General features: G+C 50.0%; 1 protein-coding gene across 4 annotated transcripts in view; it reads left to right on the top strand.

The window, feature by feature from the left end:
* The first annotated feature begins 7,785 nt into the window (after positions 1–7,785).
* The window catches only part of RNF122 (ring finger protein 122), a 35,173-nt gene continuing 20,148 nt past the window's right edge, over positions 7,786–22,810 (top strand). For 2 of the 4 annotated variants that reach the window (XM_077305061.1, XM_077305062.1), the window contains exon 1: positions 7,786–8,144. In XM_077305061.1, coding sequence (XP_077161176.1) covers positions 7,830–8,144 — 315 coding nt within the window. In that variant the 5' untranslated portion in view covers positions 7,786–7,829. The remainder of the gene's footprint in view (positions 8,145–22,810) is intronic. The other 2 variants (XM_077305059.1, XM_077305060.1) reach the window with 2 other exon arrangements.

Raw genomic sequence — 22,810 nt, 5'->3', positions numbered from 1 at the left:
CCTCCTCTGTTCCTTCTTGCACGCTAACAAGGATCAAGCAGTTATGCATGCAAAAATAAATAAATAAATAAGTGAGGCTGTCAGGCTGCCATCCTTCAAAGTAGCCCCAAAGGGGCAGCTTACTCAGAACACAGCCCGACACAAGATGCTTGCAAAACAGATAGTGAGATGTTTGTTTGTACATTGGTGTTGGGGGAGGGGGACGACCATCTTTTTGCTCTGCAAGTCTAAAACAAGATCTGTTTCTTCTCCCTGCTGCAAGGGTAGTCAAACTGCAGCCCTCCAGATGTCCATGGACTACAATTTCAATTCTCTGGCAGGGGCTCGTGGGAATTGTAGTCCATGAACATCTGGAGGACCACAGGTTGACTGCCCCTAAATTAGACCATGCATCTTCACGTTCCAAAAATTAGGAGATGGACAAAGAGCACCCAGTAGGAACCACCAAGGTGTTTCTTTTCTTGTTATGGTTGACTTGGCTCTTCCTTGCAGATGTTACTGGCGAACCTTTTCACAGCTCACCCCCAAGAAACGGACCATACTCGAGGTGCCAAGGCTCTCTGGTTTCCTAAAAGGAAAGGGATAAAGAACTCCCTCCAACAGCACAGTCGTAGACCTGAGTTCATGAGTCCCATGGGCATCACCTATCTTGTGATAGTCCCAGAGGAACTGGTTGGCCACTGTGTAAGTCAAGATGCTGGACTAGATGGACCACTGGCCTGATCCAGCAGGGTGCTTCTTACGTTCTTAAGTGTGGACTTCCTTGTCTTCCTGCAGTTCTGGCACATATGCAGTTTCTCTTCCTGGAATGGTAGGCAGGAGACAGAGAGGGCCATAAAATAATAATGAATTTGGCAGTTGTATGCATGCGTCTGCACTGCCCAATATCTTTGATGGAGTGTACTGAAAAGAAGAACAGGCAGAAATCTTCAACACTGGGCAGATTCTAGGATGAATTTGTCAGATCCTAGGATGGCAAAGGAAGTTGTGACCAAGGTAGCAAAGGTGCGTTGGGACAAGACTGCAAATGCAGTTTCAAAATGAGCACAGACGTTGGTTGATAGCTTCTCTGTGGGATATTTTGATCTACGGAACATTGTCAGATCTCAACCTGGTATTCCAGACATCCATGACTTCCAGCATTTCACAGCTGAAAACAAGCACACGCATGCAACTCCCTAGTCCTCAAGAATCACTGCTCAGAGCCCTCCCCACCCTATTTCACACGATGGAAGATTCTGCTCCACCAGCTTTGTACTTCATTGGTTTGCTCTGCCAAACAGCCTGCCTTCCCTGGGTTTCAGAGCCGAGACTTTTTTTTGTTCTTAGGGTGGATGTTTGAAAAATGACAAGGTTGTCCTATGCAGAATGCAGAGTGTCCATGTGCACGCGTTAACATGCACGTGCCATGTGGAAAAGATCCAGCCAGCCACTCAGAAATTTAACTTATAGAGGTGCAGAAAAGGGCTTTGGGCCATGAAGACTGCCCTTGCTAGCAATTGGTATGAACAAGGAATGCCCAGAAGTCAAAAACAGAGACAGTGATTCAGACTGTCCTTGCAGGTTCCTCCCAACAACTACTTGAAGTGGCATTTTTAGTAAAAACAACAATTGACTCATTACCAGTTTTACATCATCCTCTTGCACAATTGCAGTTTTGCACAATTCTAACAGGTCAGAGGCAATATTATTGGACAGGATGCATGTTTTCACACCTGCAACCTGAATATAAAGCAAATAGTAGCTATGGGGTAGGTTTTATTCATTCATTCATTCATTCATTCATTTTAATAGCCCTCTCAAATGCTGCATTAACAATTTTCACATGTGTGTATAAACAGCACAAGAGGACTCCAACAACACTCCAGGACCACAATCACCATGCAAGGCTACATTCATTCATATTAGCATGCTCCAGCTAAGTGAACAGTCATACAGCCCTCTTCCAGCCATGTGATGTGGCTTGCCCGGCAATTCAGAGCCCTTGTTTTTGAGTATAAGTCTACAACAGTACGGGCATAACTATACCTTATTTTCCAGGAAAAATCAACAGGAGTTCTGTGGCCCTAAATGTTTTATTCCTGTACAGGCTTTCAAGAACTTCACCCACTGCATGTAGTTGGTCCTCAGTGAAAGATACAGCTACCCCTCCCACTTGATTCCCACTGGAGCCGAAAACCCCTGTGCAGGTACAGATATCAACCCATGGGTTACATTCCAACTTCTGGACTACTGTGTGGAGTTTTAGGAACAGGGACAGCTCGTCTAATACCGCTTCAGACACACACACCCCTGCACACAACGAAAAGAATTCACAAGGCTTAGAAAAATTCTTCTTATATAAAGTTGTGTTCATAGCAATAGGCACGAGGTGGCAGTGTTGTACCATAACAGAGAATGAAGCTTCCCTGTAGTACAATCTTAGCCCTTTCAGGACTTCTGTTGTATGCTTTTGAGTTTTGCATGGAAATGACACGGCCTACCTTTTGCATTTCATGGCCTGTTTGTTCACAATACTTCCTCTACACAACCTGTCTGTCTGCTTGTCTGCCTGTCTGTCTCTCTCTCAACTGAGGATACTTAACTACATAGGATGAACAGGACTCCTTAGTCCGGCCAAGTCACTGCTGTCAACCAAGACCACCATCTGCTTTGCAAGTCTTTCACAAGTCAAACTACCCGATCCTTAACTGGAGAGGCCAGGAACTGAACCTGGGAACTTCTGCTTGCCAAGCAGATGCTCCGCCCCTGAGCCCCAGTCCCTCCATAAGGGTACAATGGACGTCTGTCTGCAGTACTGACTCTCCTGAACAATTGCCACCATCTGTTTGCTCACTCCCTGGCTGGGCCAGTGCACAGAGTGGGTGAGTGATCACAACAGCAATTGAGTGGCAACAGCCACCCGGAAAACAGGGAGCATGATGGGAGGCCTGCTAACAGGGACACCTCCTGAAAACATTACACCAACCCCCTTGCCAATACCTAGAACAATTGGTGTATTTTCACTCCACCTCTTCTTCAAGGAGTTCAAGGAAGCATACCTAGATCTCCCCCCTTTTATCCCCTGAACAATCCAGCAAGGCAGGTCCATCCAAGAGCAAGACTGGTGCAAGGTCACCCAGTACCTCTCCTGCAGAGTGGGGAATTGAACCCCAAGTCTCATGGGATCTTAATGCAGCACACGAGCCACGACCCCACATTAGGACACAGGCTTGGGACACTCATCTTTGCTGGCATTGCAAACTTAGTTCGGTTGACTCTCAGTAGGCAAGACTGGTCCCCAACTTGGTGCCGTCTTTTGCTTTACAATAGTCTAACTTGGTGTAACTAAACATTCAAGTGGGAAGCCATGTTGGTCTGAAGCAGCACAACAAAACAAAACCAGAGTCCAGTGGCACCTTTAAGACCAACACTCGAAAACTCACGCTTTGAATACATCTTTGTTGGTCTTAAAGGCGCCACTAGATTCTGATTTTGTTTTGGTGTAAGTAAATTCCCCAGAAAGCCGGGTGATCCAGGCGTAGAAGGGACAGTAGCATATATATATATATAAACAATAAAACGTAAAACTGACATCGGCTATTACTCCTTGCCATACCTACCTAGTCTTCCTTGGAGGACTGGCCTGTCATCGAAGTACAAACCCGGGCCAACCCTACTCCACTTCTGAGATCTGCCAAGGTCAGCCTGACCTTGGTTCTAAAGTGTCCTAAAAATCAGAGACATAAAATAAAAAGCAGCTGGAGGCAGCCAGTGCATCTACAGCTCTCCCTTAGGCCCAAGGGGGCTCCTACAGAGAGTGGAGCTCTAAATAAAGAATGGATCTCAGCCATTAGCAAACCCGCTTGTGGTTCCTGTACTGTGGAGCCCGGACATGCAACAAAGGGAGGCGCATGCTTGCTGGCACTGAAGGCTCTTTGTGGGCCTGGGCAGCTGTCTGTCTGAACTTCAGCAGCCTGCAGACAATGGAGGGAATGAACAGCCATGATGGGTGCTGTGCTCAGCCGGGAGGGTGGGGCGGGGTGCTAGCCAGCACCTGCCCTGCGTCTGGATGTGCTTGTCATCCCAGACGGGGGCTGGAGTTGGCGTGGAGCCCAGCAGAACCCCAGGGATTCCATCCCAGAAGCACATCCGCCCCTTTGTCTTTGAAGAGGTCATTTGTACAGGGAAGGAGACGGCAGGTGGGGAACAGGAGCGTGCCAGGAAAGCCTCCCCAACTGCGGCTGCGGCACAAGCAGACATGTTTGTTGCTCTTCTGGCTACAAGGGAGGCCAGAGAAGGAGGAGGAAGGGAGGAAGGGAGGAAGGGTGAAAGAAAGAAAGGAAGGAAGGAAGGAAGGAAGGAAGGAAGGAAGGAAGGAAGGAAGGAAGGAAGGAAGGAAGGAAGGAAGGAAGGAAGGAAGGAAGGAAGGAAGGAAGGAAGGAAGGAAGGAAAGCTGGGTTTCATATCCCGCTTTTTATTGCCCAAAGGGTCTCAAAGCAACTTCCAATCACCTTCCTTTCCTCTCCCCGCAACAACAGCCTGTAAGGTAGCTGGACTGAGGTGACTGGCCCAAGGTCACCCAGCTGGCTGCATGTGGAGGAGCAGGGAATCATACCCATTCTCCAGATTGGCGGCCGCCGCTCTTAACCACGACGCCGGGCTGGCTAAATCGCGGGGTGAAAACAGTGCTCTCGAGGCACGTTTTGCTCACTCTCTCCCACTGCTCTGCCACTGTTGCTCTGAGATAAGGGAAATCCGTCTACAAATGAGTTTTTTATCCAGACAAATGATACAGGCAAGGCCCAAAGGGAATCTGGGATAACAGTCATGCCATCGGAGGGATCCGATCCTGGCAAACATCATGAGCGTTCACAGGACTGAGGAGAGATCCCTGTGGGGTGCTTGGAACACACACAGTGTCTCCATTACAGCCACGAGAGTCAGACGAGCAGTTTGTTTCTAAGCCGAGGGGGTGAGGTATGGGCTCCTGTTAGCTTGGGTCTGGGGGTTTCTTTTGTTCCTCAAATCAGGCAGCTGTTTGGAGGGAATGCTCCCCAAATTCCCCCCCCTCCTCAAGCTCCCCCCCGTCCTCCCCCCCCCCCAACATCTCTAGGTACTTTCCAACCCTGGAGCCGGTGAGCCTGCCGGGAGCTTCCCTTCAGTCACACCGTCAAGATCCTTGTGTTGGAGTGACAGGTGCTGCTGAACCAATGCTGTCCAGAATCAGCAGAACCAATCAAGTGACCAATGGCCAGTCGGAAGGATTGCTGGGCAAAAAAACCCAACTTGGCCCTGCTCTCGATATAAAAACACTTGGCAAACACCATGCTGGCTACCCCTGATGTGGAGTGTGAGACCTGGCCCATTCCGCATGTGTAGGATGATGCACTTTCCGTGTACTTTTGCAGCTGGATTTTCCTGTGCAGAAAAGGAAAATCTACTTCTAAAGTGCATTGAAAGTGCATTAACTAATGTGTGTGGTATGGCCCCTGGATGATGTACTTGGGAGCACTGATCAGCAGGATAACAGAAGGGTAAAGGGTAAAGATGCAACGTTTGCGGAAGCTGTGCAGGGCTAGGCCTGGCCGGAATCTGGACGCAAGACCTTCTGAGAAATTCTTGCTGTAAATTCCAAAGAGGAAGAAATTAATTTTTGTTGTTCCATGAATTAAAAAAAAAATTAAAAGGCTGGTAAGAAGTCTTGAGAATGTGCAATTTTGCCCTAAGAGCTACTACAGAAATACTTCAACCGCCATAGAGTTGGGTGGCACACAGATAACTGGCACATATTTGATGGCTGGCGAGCAAAGGGCCTTTAGCAAGCTCCATGCCTCTGGAGCAGACTTTCTCAACCAGCGTTTTATGAAACCCTGCAGTTTCTTGGGGGCCTGTGAAAACAGGGCCCTGGAAAGGTTTCCCAAATGGGTGGGAGTTAATTAATTTAAAAACATTTTTTTAATTGCTAAACATTTATCGTGATATGACCATATGGTCATGTCGACCCACCCACCCCAAAATGGCCAGTGATGGGACTGGAGGGGGTGGGGGTGTACACAGCAATGCTTCCCAACCATATTCTGCACGATCGTGCCCCTTCTGGGGTTTCTCGAAGCCTGAGGAATGTTTCAGGGGTCTCTCAAGGGTAAGAAGTCTGAGAAAGGCTGCTCTGGAGGCTAAAAACAGCAGCAAAGGAAGAGACAAGGGGGGACAGAGGCCTCTGAGCATGCCTTACCCTTTTTTATGGCTTCGTTGCCTGCCTGTGGCCCCTCAGCCTGCCCCTAGGCTCCCGTGGTGTATTTCCCTGCTAATCAGAAGCATGGCTATTGTTTGCTGTAGCTGGGATCAAGGAGGTGTGGAGCAAGAAGGTGAGACTGTTTGACTGTGGATCCAGCTGTTTAACCAGGGAGGAGGGTGGAATCCTCAGTCAAGGCCAGGGCAGCCCCGTTCCTCAGGGGGCTTTGATGGATGTGCAGAGGCCGAGCAAAGTTCAGGAGCCGTGCAGCCAGAGGGGGACCTAGCCAGAGAAAGAGCAAGGCACCCACCTCCCGACACCAGACTTCAGGCGCAGTTCATGGTCTCTCTCTTTCTCGAGCGAGTGCATTTTCTCTTGCCCTTCCTCCAAGGGGATGCAGCTCTGAGTTGGGAGGGCAGTTTTCTGGGAGAGAACTGATATCCGTCCCTTGAAGAGCAATTGTAATTCCGGGAGATCTCCAGTTGGCAACCAGAGCTGCAAGTCCACATCGTTCCTCCTATGTGGGAGACAGAGAGAAGCAGCCATAGACAGCAGCTCATGCACATGGTTCGACTGGCACATGAGGCTGCAGAAGCAGCCAGCGACTGTGAGGCTTGGGGTAAATCCTAGAGTGTTGCCCAGACACTATGACATTTCCAGTTTTGCACCAGAAGTTATTTCAAGCATTGGTGGGAAACCGATGAATCTTCTTCATCTTTTCCCCACCAGCCTGTGAAGGAGACTCCTCCATTAAATCTTAGCAACAAATCAATGTAATGATGTGACACCTGGGAGTCTAGCCGAGACTTGCCATATGCAGACTGCTATGACGTAGCGGAGGTGTTTGACCAGGCCGTGCCACATCAGCATTGGGCATGCGATATTTGTAACACTCCTCAACATTTAGAATAAATTTCCCTCTGTCAAGTTATATCGGGAGACAATGAAATTGCACCATTCCGACCACTGAACCTGAGTTCTTGGGATGCTCAATGGAATATTAAGGAACACAGCCAATTTTAAGAAATTACTGCTAGAAGGAAATAAGAAACTACCGTCTAGAATTAATTCCCTCTTACTAGACAAAAATCCCTGTCCAAAGCAGCTCTGATTCTAGAACCAAATTGGGATCCCAGTGGCACTTTTGAGACCAACAAAGCTTTATGCAAGGCGTGCACAAGTGCACTTGCTCAGACCTAGAGGTCTGAGCAAGTGCACTTGTGCACGCCTTGCATAATCGAGATCTACCTGGAAGTTGCCGTTGCCAACCCCTTGGGCCAGTCACTAATTCAGCCTACCCTCCCTTCTAAGCCAGTAGTGGTAGGCTAGCTGCGATCCTAAAGCCAAGCCCTTTGAAGGCAACGGGGCTAGAGGGCCGTCCAGGATCCGCCGCGACCTTCAGCTCTTCCCCCCAGTCGCGGAGGCTCCACAAAGCCCTCGGGCTGAAACGCCATTGGCCGGAGAGCCGCTCCGAAGAGCCCGCCGAACCGCACGCGGCTCTTGTTAACAAAACCCAAAAGGATGCAAATCACCACCCGCTAGGCCGGGCTCCGATTGGCTGGCTCGGAGGGGCGGGGCCGGCTTGCAAAGTGTCAGTTTCCAAAGCCACCGCCGAATGTCTCCGCGGCCAGAAACAATCCCTTCCCCGGGCAGGCGGCGGCGAGGAATTGCCGACCAGCCCAGGCGAAGAGCATCGGCCGGCCTTCCTCGGAAGTTTCCTTTGTTGCTCGCTCGGAGACCCCCCCTCCCCTTTCCCTTTTTTCCTTTCGAGGCTGCTGCTGCTGCTGCGGGGGGAAGAAGCGGAGTCTCCGGAGAGCCGCGAGAGCCGCGCAGGCCCGGCGGCCGAGGGGGAGCGCGTTGGCGCCGCATCTCGACCCCTTGCAAGAGGCTGCGCTGGGGACGCCGATGCACCCGTTCCAGTGGTGTAACGGTAAGCGAGCGCGGCGGCCGGGTGGGTGGCTGGGTGGGTGGGTGGGGAACGTGCGCGCGCCGCTAACCCGCGCCGACGGCCACCCCCAGAGCAAGGCTCCGGGGGCCGAGTGCGTGGGGCGGGGCAGCGGGATGCGAATCTCTGCCCAAAGCAGCGTCTGCAAGCTCGCGTCGTCCGGACGGCTCTGAAGGGCCTGTCGGGGGGAGGGATTCCTCCGCGCGACGTCGGGCTCTCTCTCGCTCGCGCCTGCCTTTGTTTGCACTTTCCGTCTCTTGTTTGCAAACAGCACCTTCTCGCGGTCCGAGCGCGAGCGTTCCCGCCACGCCTGAGACACGATCCCCCCGCGCTTGCACGGGCCGGGCACCCGACAGCCTGTACCTTCGGCCGTCGGGCTCTTCCCCCTTCCCTTCCCTCCCCGCCACGATTCTTATTTATTGCCTTTCGTTCTCCAAATCTCTGCATATTCGGAGCGCGTCGACTCTGCACAGGGACCCGGTTTGGGGTCCGGCGCGGAAAAACAAAAGAATAACTCCCGTGCTAAGAATGGCCGCTCGCCTCCTCTTTGACTCCAAAGTTTTCTTTCCCCTCTCGAGTCACGCTTTCGCGTGGGGGACGTTGGGAGGGGGGAGAGATACGGATGAAGGGCTGTCTTCCCCCACCCAGGAGGGGCGCGGTTGTGGAACAATCGGTCCTGGGGGCGGGGGAGGGGGGCGGTGTCGCATCTGCAGTTTTGGGCTGCCTTTCCCCCAACGCCCCCTTTCTTCTCCGCCTTCGGTCTGGCGGGGTTCCTTCCCGACGGCCTAGCAGATGGTGACTTGCTCTTTTTTTTTTCTTCCCGCGAAGGGCTGGCGCGCAATGAAAAGGAAGCGGCGCTCTCGCGCGGGATGAGTCCGAATTAATTGCGTCCAGGCGCCTTTTGTGGCCGCGGCTCTTTCTTCTGCTCCTCCCCTCCCTTCCCCTCCCGCGTCGGCCGCCTCTCGTTCCGTGCGAGGGAACGAAAGCAGCCGCCGCCGGGCCATGTGCCCCGAAGACAATGGCAGAGGGGGTTCTGTTGAGTCGCGCGGGCGGGGAGGAATCTACGTCGGCCTCCAAATTCACCTCCTGTGCCTCGCTGGGCCGCTGCTTTGTATCGCGCTTCTCCCGCTCGCCTCACCCCGCCCTGCGTGTGCACCTGGAAGCGGAGAGGATCGAGGCAAGGGAAGCCCCCGGTCTCCTCCCGGCTCCCGCTCAGGGGCAGAGACCCTTAAGGCCCTTCCCAGCGGTTTGGGCAGCCTCAGAAGCTCTGGCTGCAAGAAACAGACTGGGGCCTGAGCAGTTTACAGCCCATTGACTTGAACTATAAAGGTGAAGGCATCCCCTGTGCAAGCACCGAGTCGTGTCTGGCCCTTGGGGTGACGCCCTCTAGCGTTTTCATGGCAGACTCAATACGGGGTGGTTTGCCAGTGCCTTCCCCAGTCATTACCGTTTACCCCCCCCCCCCCCCCCAGCAATCTGGGTACTCGTTTTACAGACCTCGGAAGGATGGAAGGCTGAGTCAACCCTGAGCCGGCTGCTGGGATCGAACTCCCAGCCTCATGGTCAGAGCTTCAGACAGCATGTCGGCTGCTTACCACTCTGCCGACTCCTATTTAGGACTGCCTAGCCTTTGGGGGTGGAGTGTTCTTTTCTCAAAAAATCCTGCAAGTTTTGCTTTCGTCGGACCATAAGTCTACTGAGAGAGAATTCCCCTTTTATTCAGGGGGTTCTTATTTCCAGGGAAGTGTTTTTTTGGGATTGCAGCCTTAGTCTGGTGGGACATTTTAGAAACAAGAGGGGTTCTTCTCACCACCACCCCAGACCTGACAAGGTGTTAAGTGTTTCAGAGACACTCTGGATTGAACCTGGGGCTTTCTGCACCTGTTGTGGAAATCTGATCACTTGCAAACCTGTTGGCTGGAGGGGGGGGAATTAACATATCTTGAACCCACCACAGAGCTCTGACACCCTGGATGCAGCCACAAGAACAGCCAGCAAGCCACAACCAAATGCACAAAGGCCTCCTCCCCTCCATATGTCGAGACATCTCTTGCTTGTGTTACAGTGAAAACCTCTCTTGTGGTATTTGGAAGACCAACAGAACTCCTATGGGAGAAACTTTGATGGCCTTATGCACGCACAGAGAACAGAACTTTCTAAAATATGAAAAAGTGGCGTGTTAAAGGCTGTCCAAGTGTGCCACCTTAAATCTGATTGCCTTTGAAATGTCACCATTTTTTGCTTTTTTTTTGTAATGTTACTGTAACAAACGCTCTGGAAAGAACTGGTGATATGAGCCAATCAGAGTCTTCCGTAATCAGAGTGGTTTGACACAAGAGTGGGAAGTCTGATAATTTCCGTGGAACTCGGGAGCAAAGCTCTCCATGAATTATTCAACACCCATTTCTGCAGGAGGCTCTCTTCTGTGCAAATCAGCCGTCTCCAAATATGAGACTCCGTTGCTGGAAAAGTCAGAGATGAAAGCAAATTAGCTGCCCCGAGCCTTCCTACGTCGAAGTTGACCCCTGGCTTTTGGAAACAGAAGCACTCATAGCCCACTGAAGAGCATCTACTAGTGGGAAACCACATGCCAGTCTTGCATTGAAATCCCAGGAAGCCACTGGGCAGGCTTGAGCAGGCTAATATGTCCCAGTTTCGTTTCCTTGCCTCCTGGACAGAAGTATGGGTGATCCACCTTGCGGGGTTGTTCTAAGAATGAGCAAGCCATGCTTTCATTTAACGCACAAGTCTAAATATGGATCGTGTCCATCTGACAACACAGTGCCTCTGAGCATGTGCAGTGTGCTCAGCTTGCTTTTGCCTCTGTTCTGCTGTTGCATGTTGCACTCATCCCCCCCCCAGTGCAGCTGCCTACCTGTGTTAGAAGCCAAGCATGCTATTGATTAATAATTAAAAATAAAAACCCAAGCTAACTGAACTGCCCGGATGAGTGCAGTCCTCCAACTAGGGAAACTGCTGAAGCAACAACAGAGTCATAGAAGCACAGAATCATAGAGTTGGAAGGGACCTCCAGGGTCATCTAGTCCAACCCCCCGCACAATGCAGGACACTCACAACTACCTGGGACTGCGAGGGCTACCACAGGCATCCTGACAAGCTTTTTCCAGAGATGGCTCTTAATCGGGTGCTTGAAGTGTGCTCACATGGGCAAATATTTTGCATGCAGAACAAAAAGCAGCATCCCCGACCCACACACACACTTTGTTGTGCATGTACATGTATCTGCCAGCTGAAGGTGCATTTGCACCTAGGAAGCATCTGCCACAATCAATTGCTTTGCCTTTATGGTGCCCCAAAGACCCCCTCTTTGTATGTGCACCAAGCCAGGGTGATTTTCTCTTCAGCTTTTGCTTTCCTGACCTGACTGTGCTTATGCCTTCCCTTCTGCATTTCCTCTCCCACTGACATCTGCCTCCAAGCAGCTTGTCACTGTTTTTGCGAAGCAAAAGGTGCTTTGGGACAGATGTTCGGGAACGGCATTGCACGGGGCCTAGTCTGACAAAGGCACCACTTAGAGTGACCCAGCATTTATTTGAGGCGGTGAGCTGTTTAGATCCCACTTATCTGCTCAGCTTGCTACCTTCTGCCCCTCCAAACTGGAAATTGCCGATTCTCTGGAGAACAATCACAGCCTGCTTGTTGTTCACTTTCACAAAACCCCGTTGCAGCAGCTGCTCACCCATTATACACACTCCACCCCCCCCCCCCAGTTGTCGTTCCGTTTCTCTCTGGTCGGTGGCTATGGCAGGAGCTATGGCAATTAGTTGACTCTTGGGGTAAGCTATTAGCATCCGTTAAGCAGGGTGGTTTCACTCAGGGGTAGTCAAACTGCGGCCCTCCAGATGTCCATGAACTACAATTCCCAGGAGCCCCTGCCAGCATTCGCTGGCAGGGGCTCCTGGGAATTGTAGTCCATGGACATCTGGAGGGCCGCAGTTTGACTACCCCTGACTGGTTGTGTTGGAGAGAGCAAAGAGTATGAATAACTCCAGGACTCAGTCAGGAGGGGTTCATAAAGTCAGGTAGCCAAGTTGTAGGGACTTCCAGATCTCTGCCCCACACCACAGTGTTTTCTTTCTCCTTATTTCTTTCTTTAACCAGGAGTTTCCAGCTTCCATGTTCTGTAGTAGTTACAACGGGCTTTCTCAGCCAGGGTTTCTTGACAGTCCTGGAAAGGTTTCCCGAATGGACGGGAGTTAATTTTTAAATATATTTTTCAGAATTGTTAAATGTTTATTGGGTGATATGACCATATATGGTCATGTTGACCTGCCCCCCTCCTCAAATGGCCAATGATGGAGGTGGGAAGGGGAGGAGCTTCAGGTGGGCGTGTCCACAGCTATGTTAACCAACCGTATTCTGCATGATCAGACCAGTTCTAGGGTTTCTTGAAGCCTGAAGAAAATTACAGGGGGTTCTCAGCGGTAAAAACATTGAGAAAGGCTGGGTTAGGATATCAGCTAGGGACTAGGGACATCTGGATTGTGAGCTGCAGACAGCCTTGTCCTCCCACCCTGACATTAGGCTTATGGATCTTTGTTCAATCACTTTCTGAACCTAGCCTACCTCACAGGGTGGTTGTGAGGAAAGCATGGGAGGGGCCTGTCTGTTGCTTTGAGCTGTTTGGTGGAAGGACAGCCTAAGCATATAATAGGAATGGCACAGCATGGAGGAAAGATAAACAAAATCTCATAGGGGGTGAAGTTCTACCCATCATGGCACTTGCTGCCAGGAAAAGCTTTGATTGCTCATCAGGCAGTTGTTCAAAAGATGAGAGACTTGCCAGAAAAAAAAGATTGGCAACCCTAACCAGGTCCCATTGTCTTGCCTTCCTGCAATATCCTTGTCTTCTTTAAATAGGTCTGGCCTTTTAACCTGTGCAGTGTTAGTAGTTTCTGGCTGTTACTTAGTTGAGAAAGCGGGTTTGTACACACTTGGAAATCAGAAACTCCTAGGATTTATAGATTTTGTTTTGGTTTTATATGCTGTTATATTTGGTAAACCTAATAGAGATGGTGTCTTTTTTCTTCTTCTTTTTTCTTTTGCTTTGTGACCCGACTTGTGAATGCTCTGTATTCTGTTCTGTATTGAGAATCAGTCGGAAACCTGCTTAGGCTGCATTCAGATATCCTATAAGTTTAGGTGCAGCATCTGAATTCAGATGATCCAGTTTAACAGGGTTCATCGATGGGCACCGAGCTGGGATTTCTAGTGCAGGTTTGTAGCCAGTTTGTTAGCCTCGTTTTTCTAATCATTGTGTTCTGTTGTGATGTTTGTTGAGTGCCACCACTCCTCCAGCTACCTGCGTGCAGAGCTGGGAAGATATCCTCCTTGCTGGGGGACGGTGAAAAGGTGAGAAGCAGACTAATTGGAGGATAAAATAGACTCCACACAGACTAAGCCAAGTGTATTGCACAAATATAATGCCTAAACTGAACTTTATAGTGGCTAGAATAGATTCAAATGGGTAGCCGTGTTGGTCTGAAGTAGCACAACAAAATCGGAGTCCAGTAGCACCTTTAACACCAACAAAGATTTATTCAAGGTGTGAGTTTCGAGGGCAAGCACTTGAAAGCTCATGCCTTGAATAAATCTTTGTTGGTCTTAAAGGTGCTACTGGACAGTGATTAGAACAGCCATTGTGATAAAGTAGAAAGGGAATGTGACTTCTCTTTGGGCACTTGTAAACAGTAGAACTGTGACCCACTTGATTTTTCTTACTTAGATGTGATCGTAGCATCTCTGGGCTGTTTCAAGAAAGATGGTAACCTTATATCGCTTTCTGGGGAACAGACTTAAAGGAAGATTGTAACAGACAATGCTATGTCTTGTGGAATTCAGGCAACACAAAATGAAATGTGTCCTCCCCAGCTCTCGATTCACCACCTCCGGACTCTGCGTACTTTGTGGAGGTTATCTGGGAGGCCGTGATCTGCAGTCTTGACATGCTCTGTGAACCCGTACCCAGCCCCCCCAAAAAAGACTCGTGACTCCGCTAGATAGAACTCATCACGTGCTTAATCCCTACACAGAGTTGAATGAAGAATCAGAAGACACGGATGTGATGGTCACCCTGCGGGCATGACCTTGGCCCGTGGTCAGACCGAGAGCACAGCTTACTGTCTGCAGAGTAGAAAGGGAGGGTTTTTTATCGTTTTTTCTGCTGAGCAAGCTCATGGCTGGCTGACGGCTGAAAGTGGCCATTGTAATGGAGAGGCAAAGGCTTAACTGAACCTCACAAAGAGCCCAGTAGAATCAGACCAAAAATCCATCGAGTCCAGCATCCTAATTATCACCGTTGCCAACCAGACATCCCTAAGAGGTACACAAACAAGGCAAAGGGGCAATAATCCTCACAACGGAACCTGAGAGGTACCCTGCTGGATCAGGACAGTGGTCCTTGTAGTCCAGCATCTTGCTTTGCACAGTGGCCACCCAGTTGCTCTGGAGCAGGGGTAGTCAAACTGCGGCCCCCCAGATGTCCATGGACTACAATTCCCATGAGCCCCTGCCAGCGTTTGCAGACTCACAAAGGGCATCTGAGAGCCAACACAGAGGCCTGGAGTTACCCAAGGTTTATTGTGGGTTGAGATTATTAATTTCACACCACTCGCTGTGGAGCAATCTGGACGGAAAGCAGCACAAGCAAGCTCTTGCCAGTCCCCAACTCAGATGGGCAGGAAAGACTGGCTCGTAATGCCCTTGCCCTGCAAAGGCAAAGAAAAACACATTTAGAACTGAAGAGATCCAAGCAGACCCAGTGGCTTGAAGCTGCCCTGGTTCGTTGGTGTTAACAAGCTAGAGGCTCTGATCGTGCCACTGCTAAATGGAGTACTCTGCTTCTCCACCAAGGAAAGACCTGTGGAGAGGGGGGGGGGAAGGCTGCCCAGTAGCTGACAACAACAGCCACAACACAAGAGAGAAGTTGACTTCATTGTGTGTTGCCCTGACCTAGATATTGCCTGCCTTTCTCATAAATCAGTAAGGAACTGCTAGGGTGGGGTGGGGGAGGAGAGGAGAGGAGAGGAAAAGAACAGGGAACTTTATGCAGTCAAATCATGAATCCACAGCTGGCCAACCCCCTTCATAACTATTTGCATGCAAGAAATTCAAACAGGCAAGGACGGCCAACTTGCTTTTTCCTGGCAGGACGGCTATGCCTTTAGCTGCTGTGTGACCAGCAGAAATTGGGAGAGGGAGTTTCACAGAAGGCAAAGTTTTACTGTAAATATTTATATATATAAAACCTACTCTTTCCCCCCTCCTTCACCACTCCATGGATAGAGTTGCCAGCTCTGGATTGGGAAGTACCTAGAGCAGGGGTAGTCAAACTGCGGCCCTCCAGATGTCCATGGACTACAATTCCCAGAAGCCCCTGCCAGCATTCGCCTAGAGCCTAGAGCTCTTAGCAGTGTTCAATGTCATAGAGTCCAGCCTCACAAAGCAGTTGTTTTCTCTAGGGCAGGGGTAGTCAACCTGTGGTCCTCCAGATGTTCATGGACTACAATTCCCATGAGCCCCTGCCAGCTTTTGCTGGCAGGGGCTCATGGGAACTGTAGTCCATGAACATCTGGAGGACCACAGGTTGACTACCCCTGCTCTAGGGGAACTGGTTTCACCCTGTGGGATAGATGAGAGAGTGACTGGCCCTAGGCCCCCAGCCAACTCCCAAGGCAGAGTGGGGCTTTGAACCTGGGCTGCTCACATCATAAGTCTGAGACTCTAACGCAGGCTTCTTCAACCAGGGTTTCATGAAACCCTGGGTTTTCATGGGAGCCCTGGAAGGGTTTCTTAGAGGAGTGGTAATTATTTTACATATTTTAAAAATTAAACATTAATTGGGTGAAATGACCATGTCCTGCCCAGAATGGGTGGGAGTTAATTTTTTGCATAGTTTTTTGGATTTGTTAAACATTTATCGGGTGATCTGACCATATATGGTCGTATCGACCCACCCCGCCCCTCCCAAACTGTCCAATGATGGGCCCGGAGGGGTGGGCATGTACACAGCTATGCTTCCCAACCATCTTTTGCATGGTCGCACCACTTCTTGGGTTTCTCGAAGCCTGAAGAATGTTTCAGAGTTTACTCTATGGCAGAAAAGTTGAGAAAGGCTGGGTTGATGGAATATTACAGTTCATAATGAAAACATTGTGGAGAGGAATAATCCTGGGACTGTTGTGACAGCTTCTTGTTGGAACTGGCCCAAAATGAACCCTGCAAGTTAACATAGGAGGATGCCTTATACCCATTCAGGTCACTGTTGCATCTAGTTTAGTATTGTCTGGGTTTTGACAGGCATCGGATCCCCAGGGTTTTGCCCAGCAGCTGGTCCCCTCCAGCTAGAGATAGCTATGATTGAATCTGGGACCTTCGTGAACTCTGCCACTGAGCCATTGTTCCCTTCCTGCCTAGAGCGGCTAAGCCAGGCCTTGTCAGCTCTTACTGGTAGCAGCTCCCTGGAGTCTTTGCAACACCTGCTACCCCCAGTCCATTAGCTGGAGATGTTGGGGATTTACCTTGGGACCTTCTGCAGGCAAGCTGGAGCGTTGCCACCGAGCCATAATATCTCCGCTTGGCCAGCAGCAGTTTAGTGTCGAATTACTCTTGGCAAATTGACTAGTCACTCGATGATGTCTCCCGTAGGAATGCGTGGAATATGCATGGCAGAACAGCTTGCCCATAGCCTGTCTTTCTGTCTTCCTGGTCCAAACCAGCTCAGTGAAAAGTCGCCACCCCACCGCCCAAGACAGCGGTCTTTCACGGGATGTGCATCATACAGTCATAGAATCATAGAGTTGGAAGGGGCCATACAGGCCATCTAGTCCAACCCCCTGCTCAACGCAGGATCAGCCCTAAGCATCCTAAAGCATCCAAGAAAAGTGTGTATCCAACCTTTGCGTGAAGACTGCCAGTGAGGGGGAGCTCACCACCTCCTTAGGCAGCCTATTCTTTAGGTAATTCTTTAAGGCCTGAAGGAGAAGGACTGTGGGGAACAGGGGACGGAAACAATGTAAACTTAGTCCATTTTGTTCCCAGGGCTGGTGAAGGGAATGGCAAACAGAGCAATGAATCCAGGAAGGCAGACTTGCCCACTGGTAGCAGTTGCACTAGTCAGTTCATCAGAAAGAAAGAAATCTTCTGACCGCTATAAGCACTTAAAGGTGAAGGTATCCCCTGTGCAAGCACCGGGTCATGTCTGACCCTTGGGGTGACGCCCTCTAGCGTTTTCATGGCAGACTCAATACGGGGTGGTTTGCCAGTGTCTTCCCCAGTCATTACCGTTTATCCCCCAGCAAGCTGGGTACTCATTTTACCGACCTCGGAAGGATGGAAGGCTGAGTCAACCTTGAGCCGGCTGCTGGGATTGAACTCCCAGCCTCATGGGCAGACAGCTTCAGACTGCATTTCTGCTGCCTTACCACTTTGCGCCACAACTTAGGAGAGTACAAAAACTGATAGTAAGAACTGCCCCAGTTCAGAGTGGAGAGGGAATTCCGTACAAATCGAAAACTAGCATTTGCTCTTGGTTCGGGTATTGAGCACAAGTCTGGGTGGCTTGGGTTCGAGTCCTCAATCTGGCACGAAAGCTTGCTGGGTGACATCGGGCCAGTCTTGCACACTGTCAGCCGAGCCTCCCTCAAGGGGTTGTTGTGAGGATAAAATGAAATAAGAGCTGGGGGTTTTGTACCCCACTTTTTACTAGCTGAGGAAGTTTCAAAGTGGCTTACAATCGCCTTTCCTTCCTCTCCCCGCAACGGATTCCGTATGAGGTAGGTGGGGCTAAGAGAGTTTTGAGAGAACAGTGACTGGTCCAAGGTCACCTAGCTGGCTGCATGTGGAGGAGCGAGGAATCAAACTCAGCTCTCCAGGCCGTTGCTTTAACCGTAACACCAAGCTGGCTCTCAAAATGGAGAACAGGGTGAGTCATTTTGATCTCCACTGTAGAGAAAATGAAATGAATGAATTGTTGGTCAGCAGTCAAATAGTTAGACGTCAGGTAGCACCTTAAAGACCAACAAGGTTGTATGGAACATAAGCTTTACAGAGTCAAAGTTCCCTTTGTCAGATCTGAAGAGGAACTTTACATGGGGATTTTTTTTTCAGCACAAAGGAACATTCCAAGTTGAAACCTACCCCCATGCATTCTGAAATGGTATAGTCCGTTCTCCTTACCTCGTTGTCCGGCATGCATGAACTGGACCTCTGTAATAAGTTAATGGGCAAATAGTGTTGATAACGACGTGTCGATTATTTGCTCCATAGGGATAAGAGTTGGACGCTAGTTTTCTGCATGGTGGGAGGCAAAGCCAGGAGTGACCGTTGGCCTCCTTACATGGCTGTGCCCAATTTTACAGCAGCAAACACAAAGTATTACAAGACCAAATGCAAGAACTCTTAAGTACTTCCTTGGGAAGTGGGCTCTGGAATAGTCTGGGAGACCCAAGAAAGGCTGCTGCTGTGGTCCTTCCCACATCCCCTTTCCCCATCAGCTGTGACCAGCAGAGACTGTCTAGCATTTGCAGGGAGTGGCCACTTGGAAACAGCTGCCATCATCCTAGGACAGCACTTGGTTTGGACCCTTCCAGCATTTTATGCCGGGCCCCATCTCTGTGGCAGCCATTTTGGGGTGGAGCTTCCTGCCCTTTCTTGAAATCCCAAAATTCCAACTCGTAGAACTGGACTCCCTGGTCCAGTCTTTTCCGAACTTGGGTTTTGTTCTGTTTTTTTAGGAGTGGCACCGACTGCTATGCTGCAAATTTCGTGCCTCTCCCTCAAAAAAAGACCCCCCCCCCAGAGCCCTAGATACCCCCCGGATCAATTCTCCATTATACTATGGGGACTATTACATAACATCTACAGGTCCCCCGTCCCCCCCCCCCCGACTGAGAGATCGAATGTGCTGAGGGAGTGTCAGAGTTACTGTTGAAGTGCTGTTCTAATTGTTCCAGTTGTTGTGTTGTTTTTATTGTTATACTGTTGTATTGATTTTGATAGTGTTCTACGTAAATGTTCCAAAATTTTTTATGTAAACCGCCCAGAGCCGTAGGGAAGGGCGGTATAAAAATCCAAATAAATAAAGTATAATGCTCCCCACAGAGTATATAATGGAGCCAGAAAATTCAGGATCTCCTAATATCTCCAAAATTCCATGCCAGCATTAAGGTTCATAAACATCAGGAAACACTGAGTTTTTTTTTTGCAGGGGGGGTTGCACACCCCTAGAAACAACCCAGACTTCTTCCTTGTGTTGTTCGAGTGACAGGGGACAAGTGGCAAAAGGGAAACACCATCGGACCTCCTCCTAGGGCTCTGGAGCTGCATTTGGCACTTGGGCAGTAATTCTCCCTCTAACAGGCCCTGAGAACCAGCAGAGATCAGAGAGTCTTTCTCCTCTGAATGGATGACTTCTTGGAGTTGATTGGTGCAGACGTATTGGTGAGGAAGCATCTTGCGGCTTCCAGAAGCCACTGAAACAGGAAACCCTTCGTGCTATCAAGGGCATCTATGATTTCCCATTGCTTCACCTCTATTTCTGGTTTGGCACGATGGTAGCTGCTTTGGATTCTGGAAAGGGGATATCTGGAAACCGTGATCTCTGCCTCGTGGGGGGGTGGGTAGGATGCGGATATTTTTGGAATTGTGGCCTGGCCTTATGCCTCTCAGATACTAAAGTAAAGCGGAAGTCGTTGTGACCTCTAGCGATTGAGAAGCTGCCCTTATTGGCCATCTTTTGAGGGATGGACTTCAGGATGGACCACTGTAGGTGATGTAGCCTTTCTCTCGTCCCACTTGACAGCCAGTGTGGTGCTGCAATCAGATTGTCTGACTGAGGTGACATTCTTGAGAGTAGAGATTCCAGCAAGACAGTGGAGCTAGGAGGCCCACCTGAAAGCCAGGTAGCCCTGCAAGCTTAAAAAGGTCTTTTGCCTAGCATGACATTACCCCAAAACATGCCAGAGTAGGAAACCATTATTATGCTTTTATTTATTTAGCAAAAGAAAAACCAACAGAAGGAGACTAGAGTCCAGGAAAAAACCTGCACAAAGAACGATAGGGTTATATAGGATTATTTACCTTCACCTCAGTGGGTGGTTGTATCTCCTTGACCAATGTCATGATTTCCACTCCTTTCATACCATCTCCAGGTCCTCCCCAAAGGCTCCAGGCTAGCCCTGGAGCCCTGATCACCTCCTTTGATGTGGCAAGGGTCGCCCAGTCAATACTCAGCCTTCAGGCTTACATTAAATAGAGCATACCTCTCCCTATAGCCCTGGTCTGTGCCAAGCACTGCTATATCAGAAATATAAAGTTAAAGCAACCTTTAATTTTAGTCAAAACATTTCCGGAGCAGGTTACCTTTAGCGCAGCTTGGTACCAGCTGTTTCCCAGTCTGGCACATTTGGGGATAATGTCACGCTAAGCAAAAGACCCTTTTAGGCCTGCAGGACTCTCTGACCTTCCAGGCTATCACACACATGTGCAACAGAGGGGTCATCCTTCAGGTCATCTGTATTGGAAGATGTGCAATGCAGCAATTTTGCTGAAGCTAAGCAGACCTAGGGGTGGTTTGTCCCTGGATGGGAGGCATCCCTGGAAAGCATGCCAAGGTCGCTGCGGGTTCCAGCAGAGCATTTAAGAGATCTGGATTCGAATCCCTGCTCTGCCACAGTGTTCAGCAGGTGATCTTAGACCAGTCACACCCTTTGTCTCAGCCTAACCTTCTGCTCAGAATTATTGAACACAGAGAATGATTCTGTGAAGGTTCAAGGGGGTGGCAGGTTACATTGAATGAGCAATAGGGTTGTGAGTGTCCTGCATAGTGCAGGCGGTTGGTCTAGGTGACCCAGGAGATACCTTCCAACTCTGTGATTCTGTGAAGGGGGAGGCCATGTTTGCCATCTGAACGCCTTGGAAGAAGGATGTGGTTTAAAATGCAGTGAACAAAGAAACTCTCACCAGCAGGGTGGAATCTTGAACTGAGGAGTTGAAGAAAGGCTCCAAGTTTCTAACATAAAACTGAATTTGCTCCGGGAAATTGGTTTCTGGCAGCGTCCCCATGGCGAATGCATTGTCCTCTCAAGTGCATGACATTGGAAAGCTGACAGGAACAGTCCAGCAAGGGAGAACAGAACCCTTAGCAGCTATGGGGCTGAGTGCAGAGCTACTCCAGTCTGCAGGAGATTGCATTGTGAGTGTCATTTCCCCACCCCTGTACACATACACTGGCCCCAGCAATCCACGAAGCATGATTTATTTCATTTACTTTGTGCCTGTCATGCCGGAGCAGCTTGCATTGTTCTTCTGCCCTCGGTTTTATTCTCACCATCACCACCCTGAGGCTGGGGGTGGGGGTGACTGGCCCAAGGTCACCCAGGAAGTTTTCATAGCCAAGTGGGAATTTGAGCCTGCGTCTCTCAAATCCTAGTTGAACACTCAGGCCACAGCAGAATGAAAACTGGGACCCTCCTGGAACAGGCTCAGTCGCTCTCTGACTCAACGGAGCCCAGTTCAGCTTTTGTTGCTTCAGCATGGCACATCTGTGCAGGCTGACCTTTCTTAAACGCTCTCAGGAGCTGCTTCTGCAATAAATCTGTTCAACCTTGCAGGCTCCGTGAGACTCCTGCTTGTGTTTTCTCTACGGGAGAAGGAGCACGGCTGGAATTTGACAGCAAATCGACTCCTTGCAGCTGCATAAACTCAAGTTAGGGCTGGGTTATTGGCAGGGGTTGTGTTTGAAGAACTTCCAACCCCTAGTTTCCTTCCTTCCAGCAAGATCATCCTGATGAGACTAGTCTGTCAGGATCCGTTGTTCCATTGGGTATGTCCATGGAATCTGCAAACAGGAGGATCCTGGGGGGATCTATGCCCAGGTGCTCTGGGGACAGCCCACTGGGCCCCCAAAGATTGTCAGACTCGGGAAATCCTAATGTTGACTGGCCGAAGGCAGCCTGTGCTTGCTTTCCTTTGGCCAACAGTCCCCCTTCCACCATCCCCATCTGCCTGGGAGGGAGCGTGGCTCAGTGGAATGCTGTCCATGGAGAAGCTCCCAGGTTCAGTCCCTGGCATCTCTAGCTGGACCAGACAGGACGTGGTATGAAAGATCTTTACCTGAGAGCATCTGCTGGTCTGAGTAGACAAGGCTCCACTGGATGGAGCAGTGGTCTGATTCAGATTTAGGTGTCCGTGTTCATGTATATGTCTAGGCCCAGCGCATGCATGTTACTGTCTGCTGCCAGGAAAGTTCCTCAGCCATGGGAGTAGGGTTGCCAGCTCTGGGTTGGGAAATTCCTGGAGATTCGGGGGGGGGGATCTTGATGAGGGGGGCTTGGAGAGAAGAGGGTCCTCAGCAGGATACAATGCCTTAAAGTCCATCCTCCAAAGTAGCCATTTTCTCCAGAGGAACTGATTTCTGTAGTCTAGAGCAGGGGTAGTCAACCTGTGGTCCTCCAGATGTCCATGGACTACAATTCTCTGCTCTAGAGGCCATCTTGAATTCCAGAAGGTCTCTGGCCACCCATTGGAGACCAGAATCCCAATGTGTGAGGGAAACATACGTGCCCAGCCCTCACCCCAGATGGTGTTTTGGAGAAGGAGGGGATTGTTCCAGGCCAATCCTTGCTATACAT

This window comes from Paroedura picta, chromosome 12 (genome assembly GCF_049243985.1).
Source record: "Paroedura picta isolate Pp20150507F chromosome 12, Ppicta_v3.0, whole genome shotgun sequence".
Lineage (NCBI taxonomy): Eukaryota > Metazoa > Chordata > Lepidosauria > Squamata > Gekkonidae > Paroedura > Paroedura picta.
This window is presented reverse-complemented; position numbering and strand designations above follow the sequence as displayed.